Source organism: Gymnoscopelus microlampas (assembly GCF_963454915.1).
Source record: "Gymnoscopelus microlampas genome assembly, chromosome: 17".
NCBI lineage: Eukaryota > Metazoa > Chordata > Actinopteri > Myctophiformes > Myctophidae > Gymnoscopelus > Gymnoscopelus microlampas.
Window position 1 is genome coordinate 35,501,834 of NC_139954.1, and position 22,508 is coordinate 35,524,341.

The 22,508-nt window shown below is 41.2% G+C and overlaps 2 protein-coding genes across 3 annotated transcripts in view; one reads left to right on the top strand and one right to left on the bottom strand.

The window, feature by feature from the left end:
- The window catches only part of LOC311064146 (disco-interacting protein 2 homolog A-like), a 183,313-nt gene that overhangs the window by 146,112 nt on the left and 14,693 nt on the right, over positions 1–22,508 (top strand). The gene's annotated exons all lie outside the window — the stretch shown is intronic.
- LOC311064144 (sacsin-like) overlaps positions 1–22,508 on the bottom strand; it is a 49,411-nt gene that overhangs the window by 15,821 nt on the left and 11,082 nt on the right. The window contains exons 1-2 of one of the 2 annotated variants that reach the window (XM_084083920.1): positions 3,075–3,148; positions 685–709 (exon numbers count right to left, since the gene is read on the bottom strand). In XM_084083920.1, the coding sequence (XP_083940046.1) occupies positions 685–704 (20 nt within the window). In that variant the 5' untranslated portion in view covers positions 705–709; positions 3,075–3,148. Of the gene's footprint in view, positions 1–684; positions 710–3,074; positions 3,149–11,932; positions 22,473–22,508 lie in introns of those variants that run through there. The other variant, XM_084083919.1, reaches the window with a different exon arrangement.

Genomic DNA, 22,508 nt, shown 5'->3' on the forward strand with positions numbered 1-22,508 from the left:
CTACACATTGCAATGAAAACAATGCAGTGTACATTAGCATTCAAAAGTTTGAAATCACCCAGCAAGGTTAATGTTTTTGATAGAAATTGATACTTTTATTCACCAAGATTTACATATATAGGCAAGACATGTTGCAATGTCGCAAATTGCTGTATTACTACCAGAAATGACTGATAATTGCGATAGTGCGGTCTAGCCAACATCAACTCGGGTCTCCTGAATCGCTGCCCTCCACACTCTCTTATCTAGCACTAGGGCTGAGCATTATGGTCTTGAGCTCTACACTGCAAGGCACTATTTTCAGAAGGCCTTATTTTTGTTCATGATAAACCTTTTTATCTGACTGACCTGGGGAACATTAAAAAAATCCAATAAAAAGATTTTGAAAAGAAAAGAAAACATTATGACGGGAAATAGGGATTTGTGACTTTTTAGGCTAATTAGAGACACCTGCCCAAGGTTTTTCGAGGTCTAATATATGTGGCCCCCTGTTTTGGTCAAAAACTACCCCTAAGCCTCACAAAAATTCGCACACACAAAACTTTTATCATCACAGATGATAAAAGTTCAAATTGGAGTCAAACATTGTTATGTTTTTGTGTACTGTTTATTTGAATAATTGATTGGCTGAAATCAATTTAAAGGTGATGCTTCTGAATAGGAAGATAAAGGAACACTACTCACCGAGTTTTCTTCCTGTTCATCCTTCCTGGATAGGATCATGTAACAGAAAAAAATGTAAACTGATTATAAAGAACCAACTTTATTTTATTTATTTGTATGAGATGTCAGTCTTGTTTTCCTTTTTTATCAACTTTAACAGTAAAGGGAGTTTAATGTAGGTTAATAAAGTTTCATAGTCCCACAGAAATAGCCTATATTTGGTAATCCTTAAAATACAGAAACTGCTTATCAAATCTGCATATTAGTCACTAATTGATTCCTGTTGGCTCCAGTGTTGGCTCCAGTGTGCCAATCAATCGGTCATCTAGTAGATGTATATTGGAAAAATATTGCCTGGTTCGTTACTATAGGACTAATTGCAGGTGGATTGCGCAATCCCTATTGCCCTCTTGTTTTTAAGAGCCATTACATTTCTAAGGCCACCTAACACAAATGACACATTTCACAATAGTCATGTGCAGCTGGCCTGACCAGTCAGGGACCCAGAGTACCTTGTCCCAAAATATAATGATTAGTGATGTTTATTTGTTTATTTCTCCATAGAAAAACAACAACAAAAACGGGGGGGGGGGGGGGGGGGGAGGCCATGTGACCATCCACTCCATGCATCATACCACTAAGCAACTGACCAGACCGAAAAAGGACCACATGACAGACCACTTAACTGGTAGGACTACAGGGACCACACACAGACTACTGAAATAAAATAGCTTCTCACATTCAGATAGATAGATAGATAGAGAGAGAGATAGAGATAGATAGATAGATAGATAGATAGATAGATAGATAGATAGATAGATAGATAGTGAGAGATTAAAGTATAGAAACCGGATGAAAAGTGGATGTTCAAAGTGTAGCCCCTAGAGGGAGGCAGAGGCAAACACTGTTCAACCACTCAACCACAGAGAGAGAGAGAGAGAGAGAGAGAGAGAGGGTACAAACACACTTGTCCGTTTTTGTCCGTTCGCGACGGAACGAACGGCCGGAAGTCCCATCCACTCCCATGTTAAAAAAAAAACGGGGGCGTGTACCCGTTTTTTTTTTTAACATGGGAGTGGATGGGACTTCCGGCCGTTCGTTCCGTCGCGAACGGACATGTCTGTTTGTACCCAGAGAGAGAGAGAGAGAGAGAGAGAGAGAGAGAGAGAGAGAGAGAGAGAGAGAGAGAGAGAGAGAGAGAGAGAGAGAGAGAGAGAGAGAGAGAGAGAGAGAGAGAGAGAGAGAGAGAGAGAGAGAGAGAGAGAGAGAGAGAGAGAGAGAGAGAGAGAGAGAGAGAGAGATTCACTTCAGCCATCAACCTTGCATTCACTTCAGCCAAATCTTGCCCAGGAGTTTGAACAGGAGACTGGGCAGGCACAGTGGTGGCTTAACCAACGGGCTTTAGGAGCTGAAGCTCAGGCCACCAACTTTTGGGGGGGCACCAAACGGCGTGAAAAAAAAAACGGCGAAAAAAGGCGAATTTAGAGCGTCATTTTCTTCCGCGCAGCACCCCACGCCCCCCCCCCCCCCCACCCGTTGACAAAACCGTCTCGGGGGTGGTAACCGTCTTCCACGCCGACATCTCGCCACTCCGACTAGTGGCTTCCGCGTGCGGTTAGGGTTAGGGTGAGGGTTAGGTATAGGGTTCGTTAACGTCGGAAAGGCGACATGTCTGGGGGGCACCAAACAGTGTCCAAGCACCGGGCACCACGAAGGGTTAATCCGCCCCTAGGCAGGCAGGGCCTTTACTGACCGGGCCGTGGGCCGTGGCCACAATGGCCCATGACGCTTTGCCTAATCATAGGCTACTATAAAGCTATTTAACACAAATTAAATGTAGGCTAGTGCCGCTAGTCTACTTTTAAATATTTTCATAATTGCATCTGCATCACCTTGAAAATAAAGTAGGCTAATACAGTCAAATAGAAAATGTGCAGACAATAATTTCAGTACCTTGTTTATATTGCATTATTGTATATTATTGTTTGTCTTTAAATGTTTCGATGAATTGAATACATATGGACCCCAATGGAAACAAGCCCTAAAGGCTTTCTTTGGTTTATCCTTTTAGCATCCTTTTGTATGAAACTGTGCTCTGTCTGTGCTTTTTTTTGCAAACTATTAACAAAGTATTCAATCAATCTATCACAAGGGGCGAGCTCCAAAAGTGTTATTTGGCATATACCACTTTACAAAATGGCAATATGCCAAATATCACTTTTGGAGCTCGCCCTCCCTCCAATCTATCAAAAACCCTCCATTCCATATAACCACTTAGATAACTGTTACTTTTCTTAGGTCACTTTTTATTCTATTATATATCTATCAAATTGCCTGCCCTTTACGTTAAACTTGATGACAAAGATAATCATAAATAATAATTATCCAATCAAATAATTGGGCTACATTACCTCAGTCATGGTCTTATGAGAGAACAGTCAGGTAACCCAGGTTGCAGTCAGATCAGCTCGCTCTCTGTCAATGATCACTGACGTTGTAATCTGTAGTTTTATAGGTAGGTCTACTGTTTTTTTCTTTCTTTTTTTTGTCTGGGTTAATAAATGCCAGCTCATTATCCTTTCACCATTTCCTTGATGCGAACTCAAACATCAAGAAACGAAACTTAACACATTTCTTGGTACGCAAGGGCAGGCAATGAAACGAAACTTATACGTAATAAGCTGTTTATAAAAGTGGAATAAAGGTAGCCATTATCTGTTCCGTTTCCTATAGGAAACAAGCATATGCTTTCCCTATATTGTGGTAGGCTATTTGCTGTGTTACCTATGCATAATGCATTCAATATTAATGTATAGGCTACATGGCATGGCAGTGTTCATTTAGTTGACTAAGACTAGACTAAAACTAAACAATTTCAGAAGACTAAAATGGGACTAAAACTAAATGATGTGTTATTCAAAAGGAATACCGCCCAACTCACTCCAAATCCAACTCACTCCATGAAGACTTAAGAAATATTTGCCCAACTCACTCCAGGGCTCGCCCAACTCACTCCAGGGCTGGGACAACTCCCTCCAGGACCAAAGACCAACTCCCTCCAGGACCATAGCCAACTCACTCCAGGACCAAACCCAACTCACTCCATGCAATGTCACCAGTGTAATATTGGTTCAATGTGTCAGTGGTGTAAAGTAACTAAGTACATTAACTTAAGTACTGTACTTATGTACAATGTTGGGTATTTGTGCGTTATTTGAGTATTCCCAACTTCCAATGGTTTTACCTCTACTCCACTACATATTGGATCCACATATTGTTTTTTTACTCCACTAAATGTATTTGTTTTACTAGTTACTTTGCAGCTATAAATTATAATATTATAGTGTGTGTGTGTGTGTGTGTGTGTGTGTGTGTGTGTGTGTGTGTGTGTGTGTGTGTGTGTGTGTGTGTGTGTGTGTGTGTGTGTGTGTGTGTGTGTGTGTGTGTGTGTGTGTGTGTGTGTGTGTGTGTGTGTGAATCGGTGGAGACTCTTACATTCTAACCCTAACCCTAACCCTAAACCCTAACCCTAACCTGGGTGGAGGGTGATTATGCGGGTGAACTCAGTGGAGGAGGGCCAAAACCTTAACGAGGAATATAACAACACCTCTTGATTTGACCAACAATAGAATAAGACATCTAACAAACACTGGACTCCAAGTGCCAAAGTGGCCAGCGAGAACCATTAAGTTGTTTTGTAGAGACAGTATTTAAAACTTTAACCAAGCCTAAAACAGAATAGAGTTAAAAGTAACAAATTCCTCAATATTGTACTTAATTCCTCAATATTGTACTCAATAATATTTTTTGGAGTGAGTTGGGCAAGTGTGTGGAGTGAGTTGGGCAAGTGTGTGGAGTGAGTTGGGCAAGTGTGTGGAGTGAGTTGGGCAAGTGTGTGGAGTGAGATGTCTGGAGTGAGTTGGGCGCGATTTGGAGTGAGTTGGATTTGGAGTGAGTTGGGCGGTTACCTTCAAAAGACTAAGACTGAAGACTAAATCACAATTTGCTGTCAAAATTAACACTGATGCACGCAGTGGTGTAAAGTAACAAAGTAGCCTACATTCATTTACATGATGCAATGCATTGTGAGCTTGTAGATCGGCTATTTTCAAAAAGATTTTTATACATTTGAAAACTTGTGAAATGGGACATTCTGCATCATGAGTAGCCTACTTTTATTTTTGGTTCTTTAAGTATATTTTGATACCAAGACTTTTGTACTTTTACTCTTTTACTAAGTAAATTTTGAATTCCAGACTTTTACTTGTGAACAGAGTATTTCTACATTGCAGTATTGATACTTTTACTTAACTTGTGACTTTTTCCACCACTGGTTGTACCTATGCTTTTTCTAATTAGAGGTCTATAAGCTACTGTTGATTCTGTGATGCGTTTGTCTTTTATATTCATACACATTCAAACTGCATGTTAGTGAACGGTACCACTCTTATTGTATATTTTAGATTTAGAGAAACAAAATTGCTGCCTACTTTTCTATGAGTACAAAGGACCCCAATGGAAACAAGCCATAGGCTTTCTTGGGTTTAAAATCCTCTTAGCAGGTCCTTGTATTGAACTGCACTTTCCTGTGTTTTTTTTGCAAACTGCTAATAAAGTATTCAATCAATCAATCAAGTAAGCACCTAGGGCGCAGTGCCTGCGTGCTCTTATGCACATAGCTGTCAAACGACATTCGTCATTTTTGTATGTTTGCTATAATTTGCAAATACCGATGTCCCATATGGTTTAGGAAGGAAAGGGCATTTCTCCTCTCTCACCATGGTTGTAAACAAAAAAAAGCGTCATGTACACACAAAAAAAATCTTATCTTAAGCACAGCAACAACAACAAAAACATATATTGACAAATACTCAAATTGTAATATAGAAAAGACAATAGTGTATGTAGCCTGTGGGACCTCCCAGCCGGGCGTCAGTTCACAGCTGCAACCAATGCCTAATGATTAGTATAAAGGTATTAGGGAGCTGAGCAGTGCGGTAATGAGTGTCGAAATCACCTGCCGTCACGCTGAGCTGGGGAGGAACGTTGGTAGGCAAACATTTACTTATGTGCAGCGATTTTGTAACGGTTATTGATTTTATAGTGGTGTATTTTAAATTTAAATTTGTTTATATAGGACTTGGCAAAGACTGTGAGCTGAGCTGCTGTGGTTATGATCAGTGGACCATAGTAGAGGTATGCACACGCCATGGCAATATTCTAATTCTTATTAATAATTATGGTATGTTATTGAAACTGATAATTAATACTTTACAGATTGCCGAGGCGTTGTCTGCCGCTGCCCAATGGTTTATTGTTAGTTTATATGGTTTTGTGTTTTTTTGAGTTATTGTATAATTTGTTTAATCTGGCTGCTTCCCATCTGAGCACAGTTTTATCATGACAGAGCATTCAGTTATATTACATCAGTAGCCTATGTATACTACTATGTGCAGCTTGCTGTGACCCAACTGGGTTCTGTGTATAAAGGGTTCGCTGGACTGCCCAGGTTCCTAGTGTTGATCAATAATTGTCTTGCTATATTTTATCTATTGCTCTTCTAACCTCATAGATTTTCTTAAATAAAGATCAGTACTATTCTACTATGATTTTATACACTCTGTGTTTGTCATTCATTTGTCATTCAGCTTGACTGGGGAAAACTTATATGGTGTTTATTGAGTTCCCTTTAACTCAGCCTAACTAAAGGGTGGCGTAGTCTATTTCTCGCTGTTACACATACATTATAAAAGCAGAATAAGCTAACCTTTCTAGTCCAAGCACTGTAACTTATACCTGAAGGAAATAAAGCCTACAACAGGCCAGGGGTGGCCAGCATGTATTTCCAGGGGGCCATACTGACTTCGATAAAGTGAGTGAAGGGCCACACATTGTAGCCTACAGTTTAATTGAAACTTGAAACACTGCTGAATTATGTTAAAACTGCATGAATTTTGTAGACATGCCAGACTACTTTACAATAAGGTCCTTGCTTTCACAACAAGAATTTTCAGGTACAAAATGTTGATCTTTTTTTTCTTTACAGCTGTACTGTATCACTCTAGCATAGGCCTATATGAGGTTATGAAAAGATCACTTAGCCTACATAAAACAATTTGTGTACCTCAATGCCGGATCAACTTTTAAATGAGCCTTTAAATGTATACAGTAACTTATCTTATCTGATATGCACCACTCCAGGTCACTGTTAAAACACATTGCATTATTATGTTATAATTATGGACTCACAGTAGACTGTTTCACTGTTACATTATAAACATAAAACATTTGAGTACATAGGGATGGAGGAACGCAGGTGTAGTACTCAAATGGTAAATATGAATTACTATTAATTCGAGTTGAATTAGTTTGTCTCAAAACCATTAACATATGGCAGCCTTTTAGAATGTATATTTGTTTTGGGCGGGGGGTCATTTTGTTTTTCTTTGAAGACTTGGCGGGCCGGATTGAGATGGTCCGGCCCCTGAGCCATGTTGCCCATGTGTGGCCTAGAATCTGAACTTGACCCTGATAAGAATTGTATTTCCATGTCAGATCCTGCTGCCACATATTTGAATAAAGATGCAAAATGTCAGACATGCATTGGTTTGACCAACCTAATGCAAGGCCATCCTGTTCTAAACCAAACGTCCTGATTTTCCCCCATCCCTTCCCCTTCTGTGTTCTACCTTGACACCCCCCCCCCCTTCATCTCTCATTCACCCACCCCCCCCTCCGTCCAGTGTTGTGTTCACGTGGACCAACCTGCTGGTGGAGCTGGAGGGCTCAGAGCAGGAGGCCCTTGACCTGGTGTCCCTCGTCACCAACGAGGTTCTGGAGGAGCATTACCTCATAGTCGGGGTGGTGGTGGTCGACCCCCCGGGGTCATCCCGTTGATAAGAGTTCCTGGCTTCAGTGAGGCTTGTTTCGTTGTGTGGACAGACAGCCAGAGGCAATCATATGTGGACCATACCACATGAGTAGTAATATAACTGGGCGGTTGAAAGAGGACAATGACAACAAAGCGTCACATGGATGGAAAGTTAAAGAGTGTCATCTCACGTCTCTCTCATCTGACTTGTGAAACAGGCTATGCTTAAACTACGGTGGGTTGTGTATGAATAGCAGATTGTATAACTTTGATCCCAGGGCGGCTGATAGCCAAGCAGATGGTTATAGTACAATAATACTCTGTGCCATTACCATTTCTCATGGCGGTTCATTACGACCGCGACCGGGCAAGTGGCCCTACCGCAGTATCAAGAGTACCACCACCAGGTTCTGGTGCAGTTTTAATCCGGCTGCTGTCAGACTGCTGAATGAGGCATGAGCCTTGTTCAGGAGCCTGACAATAGGCGGTACTGTCCAGCTGGTCACGGACCTATTTTGCTCTTCTTAAACACACCTTTGGATTATACCAGGGACAAATTACTTTCTTTTTTTGCTCTCCATCATGGACTACTTGCGGATTATACCAGGGTCAGTCCACTGACTTTTTAATCTATTATTGTGCTTTTCTTTTTTCTCTAAGCACCTTAACGTCCATAAGTATATCATGCACAGTATACATTGCTGCTATGCTCAGGCAGCTCAGGCAGATAACTTGTTTGGCCTTTTTGTTCTCTTGTTTGATCTCCTTCCACTTGCCCCCCCACCCCTCTTCTTCCTCCCCCGCTTCTTTCTATGGAAATAACGTTGCGATGGGAACGATGTACAAAAACAAATTTCACCCACTTTTTTACCTTGTGTAAACCTGTGATGTGACAATAAACCTGATTCTGATTCTCTCTTTTGTAAAACTATGAATGTCAGTTGCGTTTGCCATACTGTACACTTGTGTCATAGCACACCGTTGCACACAGTACCAATACCCTGACTCAAACAGCCTCACATGTTTTACATTTCACGTTTTGCATAGTCTTGTTGCTTTGCGTTGTGGTTGGTGATGAATGTTGCCAATGGAAATATCTGACATGGGTTTTTTCAATCAGTTAAGCACGAACAGTTCTACAGTCTACAACATACGTATATGTCCAAAATGAAATGTTACCCACATTCTTGTGTTTTAACTGCAGAGTCATGTTCTTAAATCTGTTTTGGTGCTGCTGGTTGGAGCGAATCATTCCTGTGGTTGTACTTACTGTAGTGGAGTTTATTAAGTAACTTAGAAAGACCCTTAACCCTTAACTTCCCTTAACCCCTTAACTTCCTTAGTTTGTTCTTTTCAAAGTATGTGACATGTCATGTACCATTTTAAAGAACAAATCGATACGAGTAACATGACATGTTGCTTTGAGTGACTGCTGACAGGCATTTTCATGTGATGATTTGAACACGATAGATGATGGAGCCCAATCATTCATGCATTAGCAACTTAGCCAAATGTAATGTCTTGAATTAAGCCTTACGTATTTAACAGATGCCTGTTCCTCTCCCAGCTCACGTTCAATTTGATTTCAATAAGGTCCTCAGCTGTTTGATAGGAAATGAATGAAGACGGGAGTATTGTTTTCTTTTCTTCTTCTTTTTTAACAAGATGGCTATACTTGATATGAACATCAACCATTACAAACATGCATTTCTATCCCCAAATTATTATTTAGTTCTATGAATAATGATTAAGAATGTTACATCTTCTACACAAACTGACAAAAGAAAAGGTAGACAATGTGGGTGTGATGCAGAATGTCAGATTTGAGTGCCATCAACATTGAATGAGTGTTTGCAAATGTTGAGTTGCATGTACTGTACAAGGCAAGTATTTCATGTGCTTTGCTTAACCAGTAAAGTCTGGCGCGTTTACCTGTTTAAATGAGCGCGTTTACCTGTTTAAATGAACACTCCAGATTTTACTGTGTACCTTCTCCCCTGCCTCATAGCATGTTAAATATCTTGAAGATCACAGTATGGTTGTTCCTTTTACATGTGCACACCACTTTGGAACCTATAGTGCTTGGCAAAGTGTTGTCACCACGGGGGGCGTGGCATAGTAGCTGCAGACATATAGACCACCGAAGTCTGACGTAATTTACACATCCTTGGTTTGTCTACCTGGTTCGCGGTTTTCCACCCCCATTCTGAATCCCATAGACGTCTTTAATATCGTGTCAAATAAGAACTGTGTTCCAAAAATAAACAAGTGACCCCGGCGGTTTGACTCTTATGGATATGAAGCATCAACTGACGGTGAAAAAACGATAATGTTACTTCCGCCGAATTAGTTACATTTTCGCCAGAAACGGACTGTATCAAATATAAGTGACTGACTATCATAAACGATACAGAGCCTCCTCCCTGACAATTATGCCGAGACAGTTTGTTTATTTTTGGACCACAATTCTTGTATGAGACGATTCTATGATGACCCAATGTTATTCTCCATAGCGAAATTACTTTACGAACCTGGGGATGAACGAGTGACGTCAGGACTTCGGTGTTCTATTGGTGGGAGTCAATGTTAAGTCAACCTGTTTATGACCCACCAAGATGTCCGCCACTACCAAATGACACTTGTTGACGCCCCCCCTCAGGATTTTTTGCTATGCACTATAGGTCTTGTGTAAGTTATTAATAGATAGTGGACACGTGTGGTGGGTTCATCAGAAGATCTACAGTAGGACAAAGACTGAATCTGGTTAATATGAACCCCTCCCCTTACTAACTAGAATTTGGAAGAGTTTCTCGCTCATGGAGACAATGGAGGAACAAGAAACATGATGAGCCCTGTAAACATTTTGTATTGTACAAACACTGGGAACAGGCCACTTCCAAAAGGAGACAAAGCACATACACCCCAACACAAGGAGAAGACTGTTCTATTCTGGTGACTGTTGAGATCTCACCTCCTTCACAGCCTTATTGTTTAACATTATGGAAGGCTATCAGCATTGAGCTTCTTTTTTTTTAGAGGGGGGGTATATCGAGAGGTATGGTCACATATAACCCCTTGTAAAAAAAGAAAGGTCAATGCTGACAGCTGGTCAGCAGGTAGTTTCATGAATGTATGCATATAGACAATATTTTGGGCCAATAAAAAAACTATAGACCACATTTCCCAAAATAGGTCCTTTAGCTGCCGGACAAGGTGTAATATACAGTACATCAGATTTAGGTGTTTGTTTTTGCTCGTTTTAATTCATAATATTTTTGTATTGTGTTCTTTTGTGACAGTAGGGAAACAAAGATGACACATGATTCCAGGCAGGCACAGTATTATATTCTACAGTAAGTATTCACAGTGAGTGATGCCCTTGAAAATGTATTACTGCTTCCTCCATACCATGAATTATACGCATTACTGAAGAAAGAAAAATGCGCATGTTTTTTTAAGTGCAACTTTACTAATGACTAACCATGCCACCCTCTGCCCTTACATTCTGATACATAAGAAATCACAGCTCAGAAAATAAAACGGATAAAAGATATGGATGGTTTAAATGTATTTAGTGAAATTCCAGTATTACATCTCAAAATAAAGTTCTCAAGCATAAAAGTCAATGAACTTGAAGTACAAGCATGCATTTTATTTCATGTTCTTAATGGTAAATGTTTTAAGTTTCTTGCATGTTTTCATTTTCATCTCAAAGAAAAATCTAGGTTATTGGTCCCTCTAAATATTTACTTTGTTTACAAAGATCAGATCACAATATGTATGGTTGACAACAATTTTAACAGTATCTTCTTAAACTCAACTCAACACATTTAGCCTACCATCTTGAATGCTTAATTGACATATGTCTCAATTTGACTGAGAATATCTGATGCCAGCTCCAGTGCTCGAGTTTCATTCTCTGGTTTGAACTGCCCATTGGGAATGAGGGGAGGAGGGTGACAGCTTGGATACTGAGTCCTCTTGGCATCGACTCCCAGTAACTGTAGTTCTTCTACGACCTGGGGCAAATTAATAAACTGAGCTCTGTAGCGGGAAATTCTTTCTGCGAGTTGTGTAATGGAGCAATTGTTGACCTGTTGACCTGTTCTTTTGTACTCTGCAGCAATGAGAGCCTTTTCCACTGCTTGATGGACCTTGAACAGACACCACTCGATGCTCCCTCTGCTAGTGTCATTGTGAGCGGCTGTGAGATCACAGCGAGCCTGTCTACACCAGCGCTGGGCCTCCTCTCGGTCTGGTCTTGGGACATTTCCATGATGTGTCCAAAAGTTATAACTGAATGAATGATAGTCTCTATTGAACCTCTCTCGACCACGTCTGTGGCGCATGGCTTCCTGATCCCACTGCTCATAGAAGTCTCTGTAATTTGTGTTCCACCTTGGATGGGAGTCTCTGTCACTTGTGTTCTGCCTTGGATGGGAGTCTCTGTCATTTGTGTTCTGCCTTGGATGGGAGTCTCTGTCACTTGTGTTCCACCTTGGATGGGAGTCTCTGTCATTTGTGTTCTGCCTTGGATGGGAGTCTCTGTCATTTGTGTTCTGCCGTCTCTGGGAGTGTCTGTAATTTGTGTTCTGACGTGGATGAGAAGAGTTTGATGTTTTACCTGTCATCAGCTCATCAATTCTGTTCAGCAAGTACTTGAATGCTTCAGTGGTGAGCTGATCGTCTTTTGGGTTTTTGTTCGGATGCCATCTCAGGTACAGCCGTTTGATGGCCTTTCGCCTGTCCTCCCCAGAAAGAGTCCTGATTTCTGCCAAACATTCATCAATTTCCTTTTTGGCCTCTTCAAAAGTTGTGGGTGAAGGCCTTGTAGATGACGCTTGCTCATCTACAAACTGATATAGATCGAGAGAGCTGACTTCGATGACCTCATCTTTACCAATTTGTATGTTGTATCTGTGTGAATATAATTGTCCAGCAGGCTCTGGCAGCTTCTCAACAATAACTGCATAAATGTAGTCCTCGTCTGAAGCAGAGTCAGTAAAGCCAACGTATTCTCCTTCTTCAAAGTTATTGATGAAGTTCATATCTAGGGAATCATGCCATTCCTCAGGAATAGCGGTCCCAGGGGCAGGTGGATCAAGAAGAAGGTTCTGAGTTTCAGCACTGTCATGAATTTCGTTCTTAGCCAGTGTTTTCTGAACCTCCTGCAGTGTGTCACACACAAGTAGCTGTCCAAGAACTGGTAGGTGGACTGAGGGAATTTTATTATCCAAGAGAGCATTGATCTCTTTAGTCAGTGTCATGTTGACTTCATTCATCACTTTAAAATCCATGATGTCACTGTGTTTCAAGTAGAAAATGCAACCTTGTGTTCCCTTTTCAACATTGACCTCCGTTTCAGCCTTGGTGTCATTCAGTGGTTGTTGATCAAACCAAAGCTCTGTTTCGAGGCTTTTGCAGCAGACCATCTGAATGCTGCCAAACATCCGCTGACACATGTTGCTTGCATCTTCTTGTGTAATTTCCCTTGATTGCTCTCTAATGAGGCAGATAAGTCCGTATCTAAAGTGTATTGAGGAGAGATTTTTCTCAAACCATCCACTAAACTTGCAGCTGGCTCCATACTCACAAGTCTGCATGTGTGAAGCTACCACCTTCTCCGTAGTATACTGAGAGAGCATTTTGGGCTGAATATCCTTTGGTAGCAACTGCAGCAGTCGATGACGTTCATACATATCACTGCCCAAAGAGAGATTTTTGAGGAGGTGTATTTTGTTCTCCAATGCTCTTTCTAATCGGTTTGCCTGGAACACCGTGTCATTGAAATAGAGCGTGTTTGATGGATACAACCTACCATCTCTTGAAGGAAGGTGTAAAACCTTTGGTAGTTTAAGGGCTGAAGGGTTCCCTTGATTTTTCAATAGCTGAAAGAGTTCCTTCACGGCATGTTCGGTAGTTATCAGCTGATTTGCGTTTAGAGTATTTTTATCGCAGGACTCTGTATAAATTGCTCCAAGGACATTGCAATACTGCACTGCTGTTGGCTCCTCATTAACACCAATTTTTTTGAAGAACTTTGCATACATGATATCGTCCCCAGGAATTTTGTAAAAATAGGGCCTGAATGCAAAGTCGTTGTGGAGGCTTAGAGATGTCTCTAAACTTTTCACCAGTTTTTTGTCGTTTTCAACCAGCACAACAGGGAGGCCAGTCAGTGAATGACTATTAAAATCTTTTGTTTGTAAATAGTCATATGAAATCCGAAACACTTCAGCACGAGTTGTTATCAAGTCATTAGTTTGACATGGTACTTGACAGATGTTGCTGATATTTGTGGTGACGCACGGGCCAGGTGGCCCTTCAAGGGCTCCAGCATGCATCAACATTTGCATTTTGCTCTTTGACCAGTAGCCTGGTACAGCCATTATTGGCATTGCAGTCCAAATCAGACATGTATCCCTTTCTTCACCACTTTCAATCAAAGATCCTCTGATTGCAACAGCAGTTCTCTCGGATGCAAATGGTGGATGGTAGTCACACAGTTTTTTCCTAATTGCTACAGGAAAAATGAATTTGATGTCAGCAATTCTCTCCATCAACTTTTGGTTTTCCTTTTGTTTTTCATCATTGCTCTCTTGTGTCAAGGCTGGTTCCATCAGTTCTCTCACTGTTTCCAACAGTTTTGATGACTTCTGTTTCAGCTCCTTGAGTTCAAATTGGCCTTTTGCCTCTTGTTCTATATGGTGTGCAAAATCGATCATCTCCTCCTTTGACACAACATGTTTCATTCCAAGTGCTTTAAGCAGTGCTTTCACTTGTGACTGCTGGATTGTGTCAAACTCTTTCCAAAAGCTCTCAGGTACAAATTTGTCTTGAGGCATCATCATCTTATACGTCTCAACACTCTCATCAAAGTAGTAGGATGCCTTCTCCAACTTCCCATGGGCACTCTGAATCAATTTCACATCCTTCAGTGAAGAGATTATTTTGTCCTCATGCTCATTGTTATTGTAAGAAGGTTGTACTAACAGCAATAATTTGACACAGTTAATAATCTGTCTTTCTGTGAGTTTGTGTAGGATGGGCAAGATGAATTTCATGAAGAACTCCAAATCAGACAGTATTTTGATGTTCAAGTGTTTGGATAGTGACACATTCACAAAACTGTGCTCGAGAAAAATGGTGTTGCTGTGATGCAGCGGTAACAGATCTGAAAATCCTGGCACTGGTATTAAGGTCAAATTGAGGAGGAATACTTGTCCAAGGTTATCAAGCTGCATGCGCTCCCCAAGTATGGTTTCAAATAACGGCAAGGATGTGAGCTTTCTCTGATAATCCTGTTTGGTTTTGGATGTGGTTATTCCAGATTGTAAAAAATGTTGAAGTTCTGTTAACTCAACCTGGGAAAGGTGGCAAAACTCTGAATGATTGAGTTTGCAGACTTTATCTAATACAGCATGTCTGTCATTTGGATTCATGAGTTCAGGCTGAAAAAGTGAATCTACCTGTTTGCTCACCTCAGTATAGAATGACAAATTAAGCTTTGTGAAGCCAAGTTTAAACAGAATGCTTGATATTTCTTCTTCTCTGCCAAAAGGAATCACACTTGGCATGTCTTTCATTGTTTGCAGAAAGGGTCTGTTGTTTAACCTTGGACATACAACGTGCAATATACAACAGTCATAGAACAGCTCCTTAACAGAACTCAGTGTCATTTGTTGCTCACTTCCTCCATCTAGTAGTGATGATGTTGCGATTTGGCTTGTGAAGAAACTCCAAAGTTCTTTCAGCCACTTCTCTATTGCCTCATTTGGGACATGGAGGTTAGAGCTTGGATCAACTGCACAGTCTTGCAGGAACCTCTGAAGTAAAGGTTTTACATACTTCACTGACATGGGAATTGTAAAATTGTGGAGAAAGCCGCCATGTTGTAGAATCTCCTGGTGGCCCATATTAATACGATAATGTGCAAAATCTGCCTCATACTCAGAGAACAAGCCATCATATCTTGACATCAGCTTGGGAGATTTACAATTGAACACTCTCAGAACTTTATCTTTTGTGAGAAGAAGCGGAAGTCCATCGATTGAAGTGCAATTCTTTTCGTTGACATCTTTCAAGCAGAAGTTTAACAGCTTGGAGCATCTGTTTCCATCTCTAATCAGAGTGTGTGAGATAGGTAAAGGTAAACCCCTGTTAGTTTGGTTTGCATTATCCATTGGTTTTTCTCTAAGGAAAATTTTCACACTTGAAGGGGTGACTGAGTTCAATTCAATTCCAGCAGTATTGAAACCATGCCAAATGTCTGCCATTTTTATGGAAAAAGGAACTAACTTCATTCCAAGATCCTCCAAAATTGGACTCATGTTGGTGCTCTTTGGGTTTATCAAGTGAGGTGCATAAGTCAGTTCTGTCTTTGTGACAGTAGACCAGTCAAAAGTGAACTCTGTAATAGACTGATATCCAATTTTACGTTTTGAGTGCCGCAACAATGGAATGACATCCAGCGCTTTCTCATTTATTGATCGATACACCTCTTGTATCATACCATGCCAATCCTGGGCAATGTCTTTTGAGACAGTTGGGAAAAAACATAAGTAAGAACTGTCAAGCGCTGTTGATGAATACTCATCAGTCATGGAACAGACTTTCATATTAGCAATGCTACCACGGAGGTAATGAATCAAATCTGCATACAACGGAGCTATGACGTCCTGTTTCAAAGACTCATTCCAAATAGTTTTCTGACTTTGGCCATCTGCTTTCCAAAGGTCCCTCCTGGAGGAATCAACCTCAAAGTTCCCATTGACATGTATTGGAAGTCCAGTTTTGCCTGGCAGAGGAAGTGAGCAAAAGACTCCTCCATTGAAGTCTCCCATTGTGACTGGCTCAGAATGCACACATGCGGCTAGTGCTGCTTGGGGTATAATGTCTGAATGTCTCCTCTCTTCTCCAGTGCTGCTTTTGAAGGAGCCAAACTGCTCTGCAATAATCCATTTACTCATCATTTTGTCACTGGCTGAAATGCTGATATCATAAATGGCTTTGCATGGTGTTGCTGGTTTGTCAGATTGTAGTGCCGCGCAAAGATGCTTTTGAAAAGAACATATTTCTTCATTGCTCTTCTCTGAGAGACGTTTTTCAACTGTGAAGGTTGTGCGGAGGTCTTGCGAGTGTTTGTTTATTTCATGGAATTGTATTTTGCGGATGTTTTTCAGAAACAGGATCAATCCTTCAGGATCTTCAGACAGGGCTTTGGACAACTCAATCATATCCTGATTAGTCACTCCCTGGTTTGATATTTTGGAATTGTTTGCCATGACACCTGTTCTAAGAGGCAGTCTGAACATGGTGCCATCTTCAAGTGCAAAGTTTTCTGGAAGGAATGTCTTGTAGACATCATCAAACTTCCCCTTAAAACCCTTTTCTAGTTTGTAACCACATCCAGTAGATGGTTTTCTTGAAGAGCCTTCGATGTATTTCTGATTTGGATCAGAAATGCAGAGTAGTTTATCCCCAGTCATGATTGAAGGGCAATCGGTCAAATGGTAAACAGAGTTGAATCCAAGACCGTACTTTCCGGTTTTCCCTTGAATGTCATGTTTCCCACCTTCTCCTAGCTGTTGAATGCCTTTCAGATCTGCATCAGAAAACACCTGGTTGTTGTATACACATAGTGCCGGACCCTGTAGCTGGTTCCACTTCTCCCCAAATGTTTTCTCCGTGCCATGCTGCCTTTTGTCCCAAACAAAGTGAATTTCTGTTGCCTCTGCATCATCTGCATTTTGGATGAGCTCCTTCAGGATATCCTTCTTGGCTGGATAAGCTGAAATTATGTTTTTAATTCGGACAGTCAGTTCCTCTTGCTGTTCAAACGGAAAAGAAAAGGGTGAGTCCACTAAATGATCTTGCAGAGTTTGATGCCTGGTTGTCTTAATTCCAAAATAGAGAGCCATGACACGTGGGATATTCTCATGGCACAAAGTGACAGTTGCAGTGTCTGGCATCCAGGGGCTGTCATTGAAATATAGTTTGCTTGCAGGCTGTAAAACACCATGTTCATTAGGTATGAGGCAATCAGGCATGAGGCAGTCACTTAGATTTTTCTCTTTAGCTTCATGCAATCCAGTGTTTATTGTTAGACAAATGTTGAGATCAGATTTTGGAAGGGGGTTGGATCCATGGAGAGTATGCAGTGTCTTGAGTACAGTGAGACACTGATCAACTGTGAATTTCTTTTCAACTCCCACACATTCCCACAGTTTGGTGAAGCCACTGAAGACTGCTGGAAGCACATGCAGATATGGTTTTGCTTCAAATTCTGCATTTTCAGCAACAGATTTCACATGCTCAAACATGTCTCCAACAAGAATAAATGGGAATGAATGTGCAGTCTCTGAAATGAGTTTGGAATCCTCCAAATTGTAGAGCCACTGATCCAGAAACTTGTAGCATTCATAGGCTATTTTGTTAAGTGTAGACTTGGAATTGTTGAAGGATTTCGTTTCCTTACAAGCTTCTTGCAGCTGCTGAAGTACCGTCTCAGGTCTCAAGTCAGAACTTTGATGAATTCCCAGAATTCTTAGGACTGGATCAGCACTGTGCAGGTTCAGATGTGTATGATCGATCACAGGATTTGTCATGTTTACAAGGTAGCGACATTGGTCACTAAAAACATCAACAGGCTTCCAAAGTTTCACCATTTGGTTTTTTTCACTGTTTGGAGGAAACGCTGGAATAAATGTTGTATTCCTTAGTAGATCCCAGTAGGGAGAGTCCTCCTCTTCATTGGCACTCCTCAGAACTTCAAGGATGCACTTCAGATGTCCATAGGCTTTGTTTTTGTCTTTGCTCCAAACACTGGTGATATTGTCAGCTCTGTCCAAGATGTCTTCCAATGGGAGTTGGTGATTAAGCATTCCCAATTCCAGAAGCCGCTGAATCCTTTTGGGGGAACAGAAGTCACTTTCGGTCCCTCCAAGCAAGCGTCCTTCGTTATTATCAAACAGGCAGGCTACTTTCCCTGATGGTTTCACAAGCTTCTTGATATACTGGAGCTGTCCACTCTGTGTGGGAATGCATGGATAACACTTAAGTAGATTGTCAATTGGCTCACTGTTGATGTCAATAGCATGCAGCACAAGAGCATTTCTACTCTCAGGGTCAATGGTACTCAGGTTACTAAACACCACTTCATTGTAAAACTTTTCCCAGTTCCACATTCTGCTCTGTAGGGCCTTTTCCAAGCCAGCATCTCTGAAGCCATTTCTCACCCACAGTGGAAGAGGAACAACATGGTTAGGTGCCTTCACATATCTCTGACACATCTTCATTGCAAGCCTGCCAATTCTTTTGTCCTCTTCCATGCTTTGATGTAAAAATATAGCCTTGTCAATTGAGCACCAATGCATACCATCATTGAAGAGCTCAAGGGGCCTGCTGGAGTACTGGATGATAGCAGAGTAAAAGGCATCTACCAGAGGCTTGAAAGTATCACTCACTTTCTCTCTGTCAGGCCAAAAGGTGTGATAACAGTAACTTTCCAGCTCCCCATTTTCAGCCATACTCTTCAGGGTTAAAAGTACTGTGATATATGCCGTGGCTGTTGGATCCTTAAGAAGAGCTTGGTTCCAGTGATGTTTTACTCCAGTCTCCCATAAACCTTTGCGATTGGAAGTCACAGCAAATGCTCCATTTATATTCACTGGAAGGCCAGTGTGAATGGAAAGAGGGAGGGAGCAAAATGCCTGTCCAACTAGATCAGTCTGTGATGTGACCCATTTCTTTGTTTTTGGATCATTGTACAAGGGTACAGCGATTCCCCCGACAGGCAAAGAGAATTTGGCTTTCTGGTCATCTTTAAGGGCCATTTGTAAGGACTGCTCTGTCCCAAAGCAATTGTACAGAAGCCAGGCCTGGACATTAGAGCCATCACAATTTTGGGTTATTTCGGCAATGCTGACCGTGCAGCAGTCAATTAATTCTTTACATTTTTCATCAAGTTTCAGTTTGTTCTCAGCTTCATGCTGCTTTAATGTATGGGTTTCATCTGGAATTGGCATCTTCTTCAAAACCTTTTTGGAAACTGTGAAAATAGTTTTGATATGGTCCTCTGTTGGAGGAGTTGGAGCATTGTCTGCAAGGGTTTGTAAAGATATGGTGCTGACGTTCTTCAAAAACAGCAGGTGAGTTTGTGAGTCGCTGGCTAAGTGCTGCTGGAAGTTGACAATACTTTGTTTGTCATACACCTTTTTAGAGATTTCAGACGTGAGAGCCTCTTCAAGTGTCCGGAAAGGTAGTTTGATCAGAGTACCTGGGTAGGGAGTAGGGGTATTTGCTTTGGAGAAATTGCAATCAAAAATGCATTCATATGGTCTGAACTGACCAGAAAACCAATGCAAGAGTCGCTGTTTAGAGAGGTCCAGCTTGATTCCAGGATTTGTTTTGCTTTTGATATGCTTCTTCAGGTGGTTGACATTTGGATCAAGCATGAGAAGATGGTTGCCACTGAGGATGGAGGGAACATCCGTCACGTGATATACAGTGTTAAATCCAAGTCCAAACTTCCCAATTTTCTCAACCATGTTAGCCTTTGAGGCGGCTCCTACCTTGACAATGTTTCCCCAGTCATCCTCTGTGAATAGCTCATTATTGAATGCCCAAAGACATGGGCCTTGGCAAAGTGACATGCCAGGGTCGATCAGACTTTCGGGAGGAGCATTGTGGACTCTGAAATCCACCATGAACTTGCAGTCTTTTGCACGAGCATCCTCAGCATTTTGTATAAGCTCTTTGAAAATGTCACTTTCTTCATCATATTCATGAAGAATGTTCTTAATTCTCGTAGTTATGGGTTCATGCTGCCCACATTGTTCTATTCCCACTTGTTCTGGACTGAGGATTCGGGTGCTCAGAAGTGGGACCTTCAGCCACTCAGCAGTTGCTTTTGGGATCTCCTCATGGATCACATAAAATTCTTCCTCATCCTTATTAAGCGACTCCAATCCCTCTCTGCTTATGTCACAAAAGACTGTTGTTGACATTGGTTTGAGGGTAAATCGGTCACCCTCTGCCCTGACAGGCATCGGGATATCATCACTAACAATCTTCTTCTCTCTCCACATCCAGTTCAGAATGGCTACTGACACATTCAGTTCAGATGAACTTGCAAACTTCTCTGTCCTTTCATCAATGCTTTGTTTGATATCATTTAGTATACCCATTATTTCTTTGTCTAAAAGCCATGGTCTTAGTCCAAACTCGCTGAACAAGCTCTTATATGGTAGAAATTCTTCTGGAATCTTCCCAATGTAAGAGCTCAGATCTAGACTTGGTGGGTAGTCAAGAACCAGATCCTGAGGGTAAACAAACTGGTTATGAGTCCATAGCCAACACGCATCATTCATCGTCACTTTTTTGAAAGCAGAAATGTTATCTTGCATGTGTCTGTAAATGCTGTGCAACTTCATCTTGAAGTTGGCGTCTGTGTCTGGAGTCTTCATTATCTGTACCAGGGATCTCAATGCTGACACATTTTCCTTCACCTTCTCAGGAGGGGGTACCTGTTTGAGACCAAGTTTGGTAGCAACATTCTCATTGAGCTCTCCTGTCAGAGGCATTACATGCCCAACAATGTCCTTGTACATCGAGTGCCTTACTTCATTTGGACAGAACAGGCCTTTTCCTTTGTCCTTATTGAGTTTGCTTTCATCGCCTGGTTTAACACATGGGAACCATTGCAACACAGTGAGGCATTCAATCTGCTCTTTTGAGAAATTGGCCAGCAAATCATTGGTATTCAGCAGTTTTACAAGCACCTCAGACCTTTTAATAGCCTCATTTTCAAAGTGTGGAAGCAATTTGTCAATCTGTGTGGCGGCATACAGCAAATGGATTGGGGTGACATCAGTCATTTTACTCAGCAACCCAAGATCTATTAAGCTCTCCAGCATATGTGGGGTCTGCGTATAAACAGGTGGTGGGAAGTAATCTGATCCAAAAAGAACTCCAAATTCTTCAATTCTAGGATCAAAGAGGCTTGAGGTGTTTTTCAGCTCTCCATTCATTTCAATGAAGTTCAATTCTTTCAATCGCTTTTTCAAAGCATCATTCTCAGAGAAAAGGATGTTGCCATGTTTTAGAATCCAAGTCATGATTTTCACTATGTCGTCTTTCCCCAAATTCCTCCTTTCAATTCCATCAATTAGGAGGCCAGTTGCTTCAGCTGTATCCAAGAGCACAATGTTGAGCATTCGAAGTAGTCTGCGATCAGCCTCAGTAGCACACTGTACCACTGTATCGGGCATGGGGAGATCTGTTGGTATTTTTGGACTTGAACTTAAACATACAGCTTTTTTTGAGTGAACTGAAACGTATGTTCCGTCCATGGTTTGGAAAAGAGCCAATGTTGAAAGGACATTTTTATCAGTGACTGAAAGAGAATCCAAACTAGAGAGATAATCTTTAAGTGCTTCCCTTTCTCTGTGAGAGAGAGTCTTGATTTCTTTGATGACATGCTGACAATCTAAGTTCACAAACAGTTGCATGACACTCCTTGGAGATGGGTTCAACACATAAGTGTCAAGGTCCTCGTGCTTCAGCCAGTCATCGTCCTTCACAACAGTTCCGCCAACCTTTTTTACAATTTGAACAATTTGGTCTGGCAAGCTGGTTTGTTTGGTCTTCTGGAAAACTAGGGATGAGTTCTGTTGTAATCTTGCAAGTAGTACAGCATTCTGGCTGTCATCTCTGGGTTTGATGGGTATTAGTGGCATACCAATGAAACAACTTAAGTCTCTGAAATGAGTGTTGAGAAACATCCAAAATTCTTGGAGCCACCCCAAGGGTGGATGCTGGCTATTGCCAATCTCCCAGGTAACATGCTTTGCATCTGTCTGTAACCAATCCTTTGGCAAATACCTCTTTGCATATTCAGCCACATCATTTGCATTGATGTTGACTATCTTGAATAGATCTGAAAAAATAAATAAATAACTAAATAAATTACTGA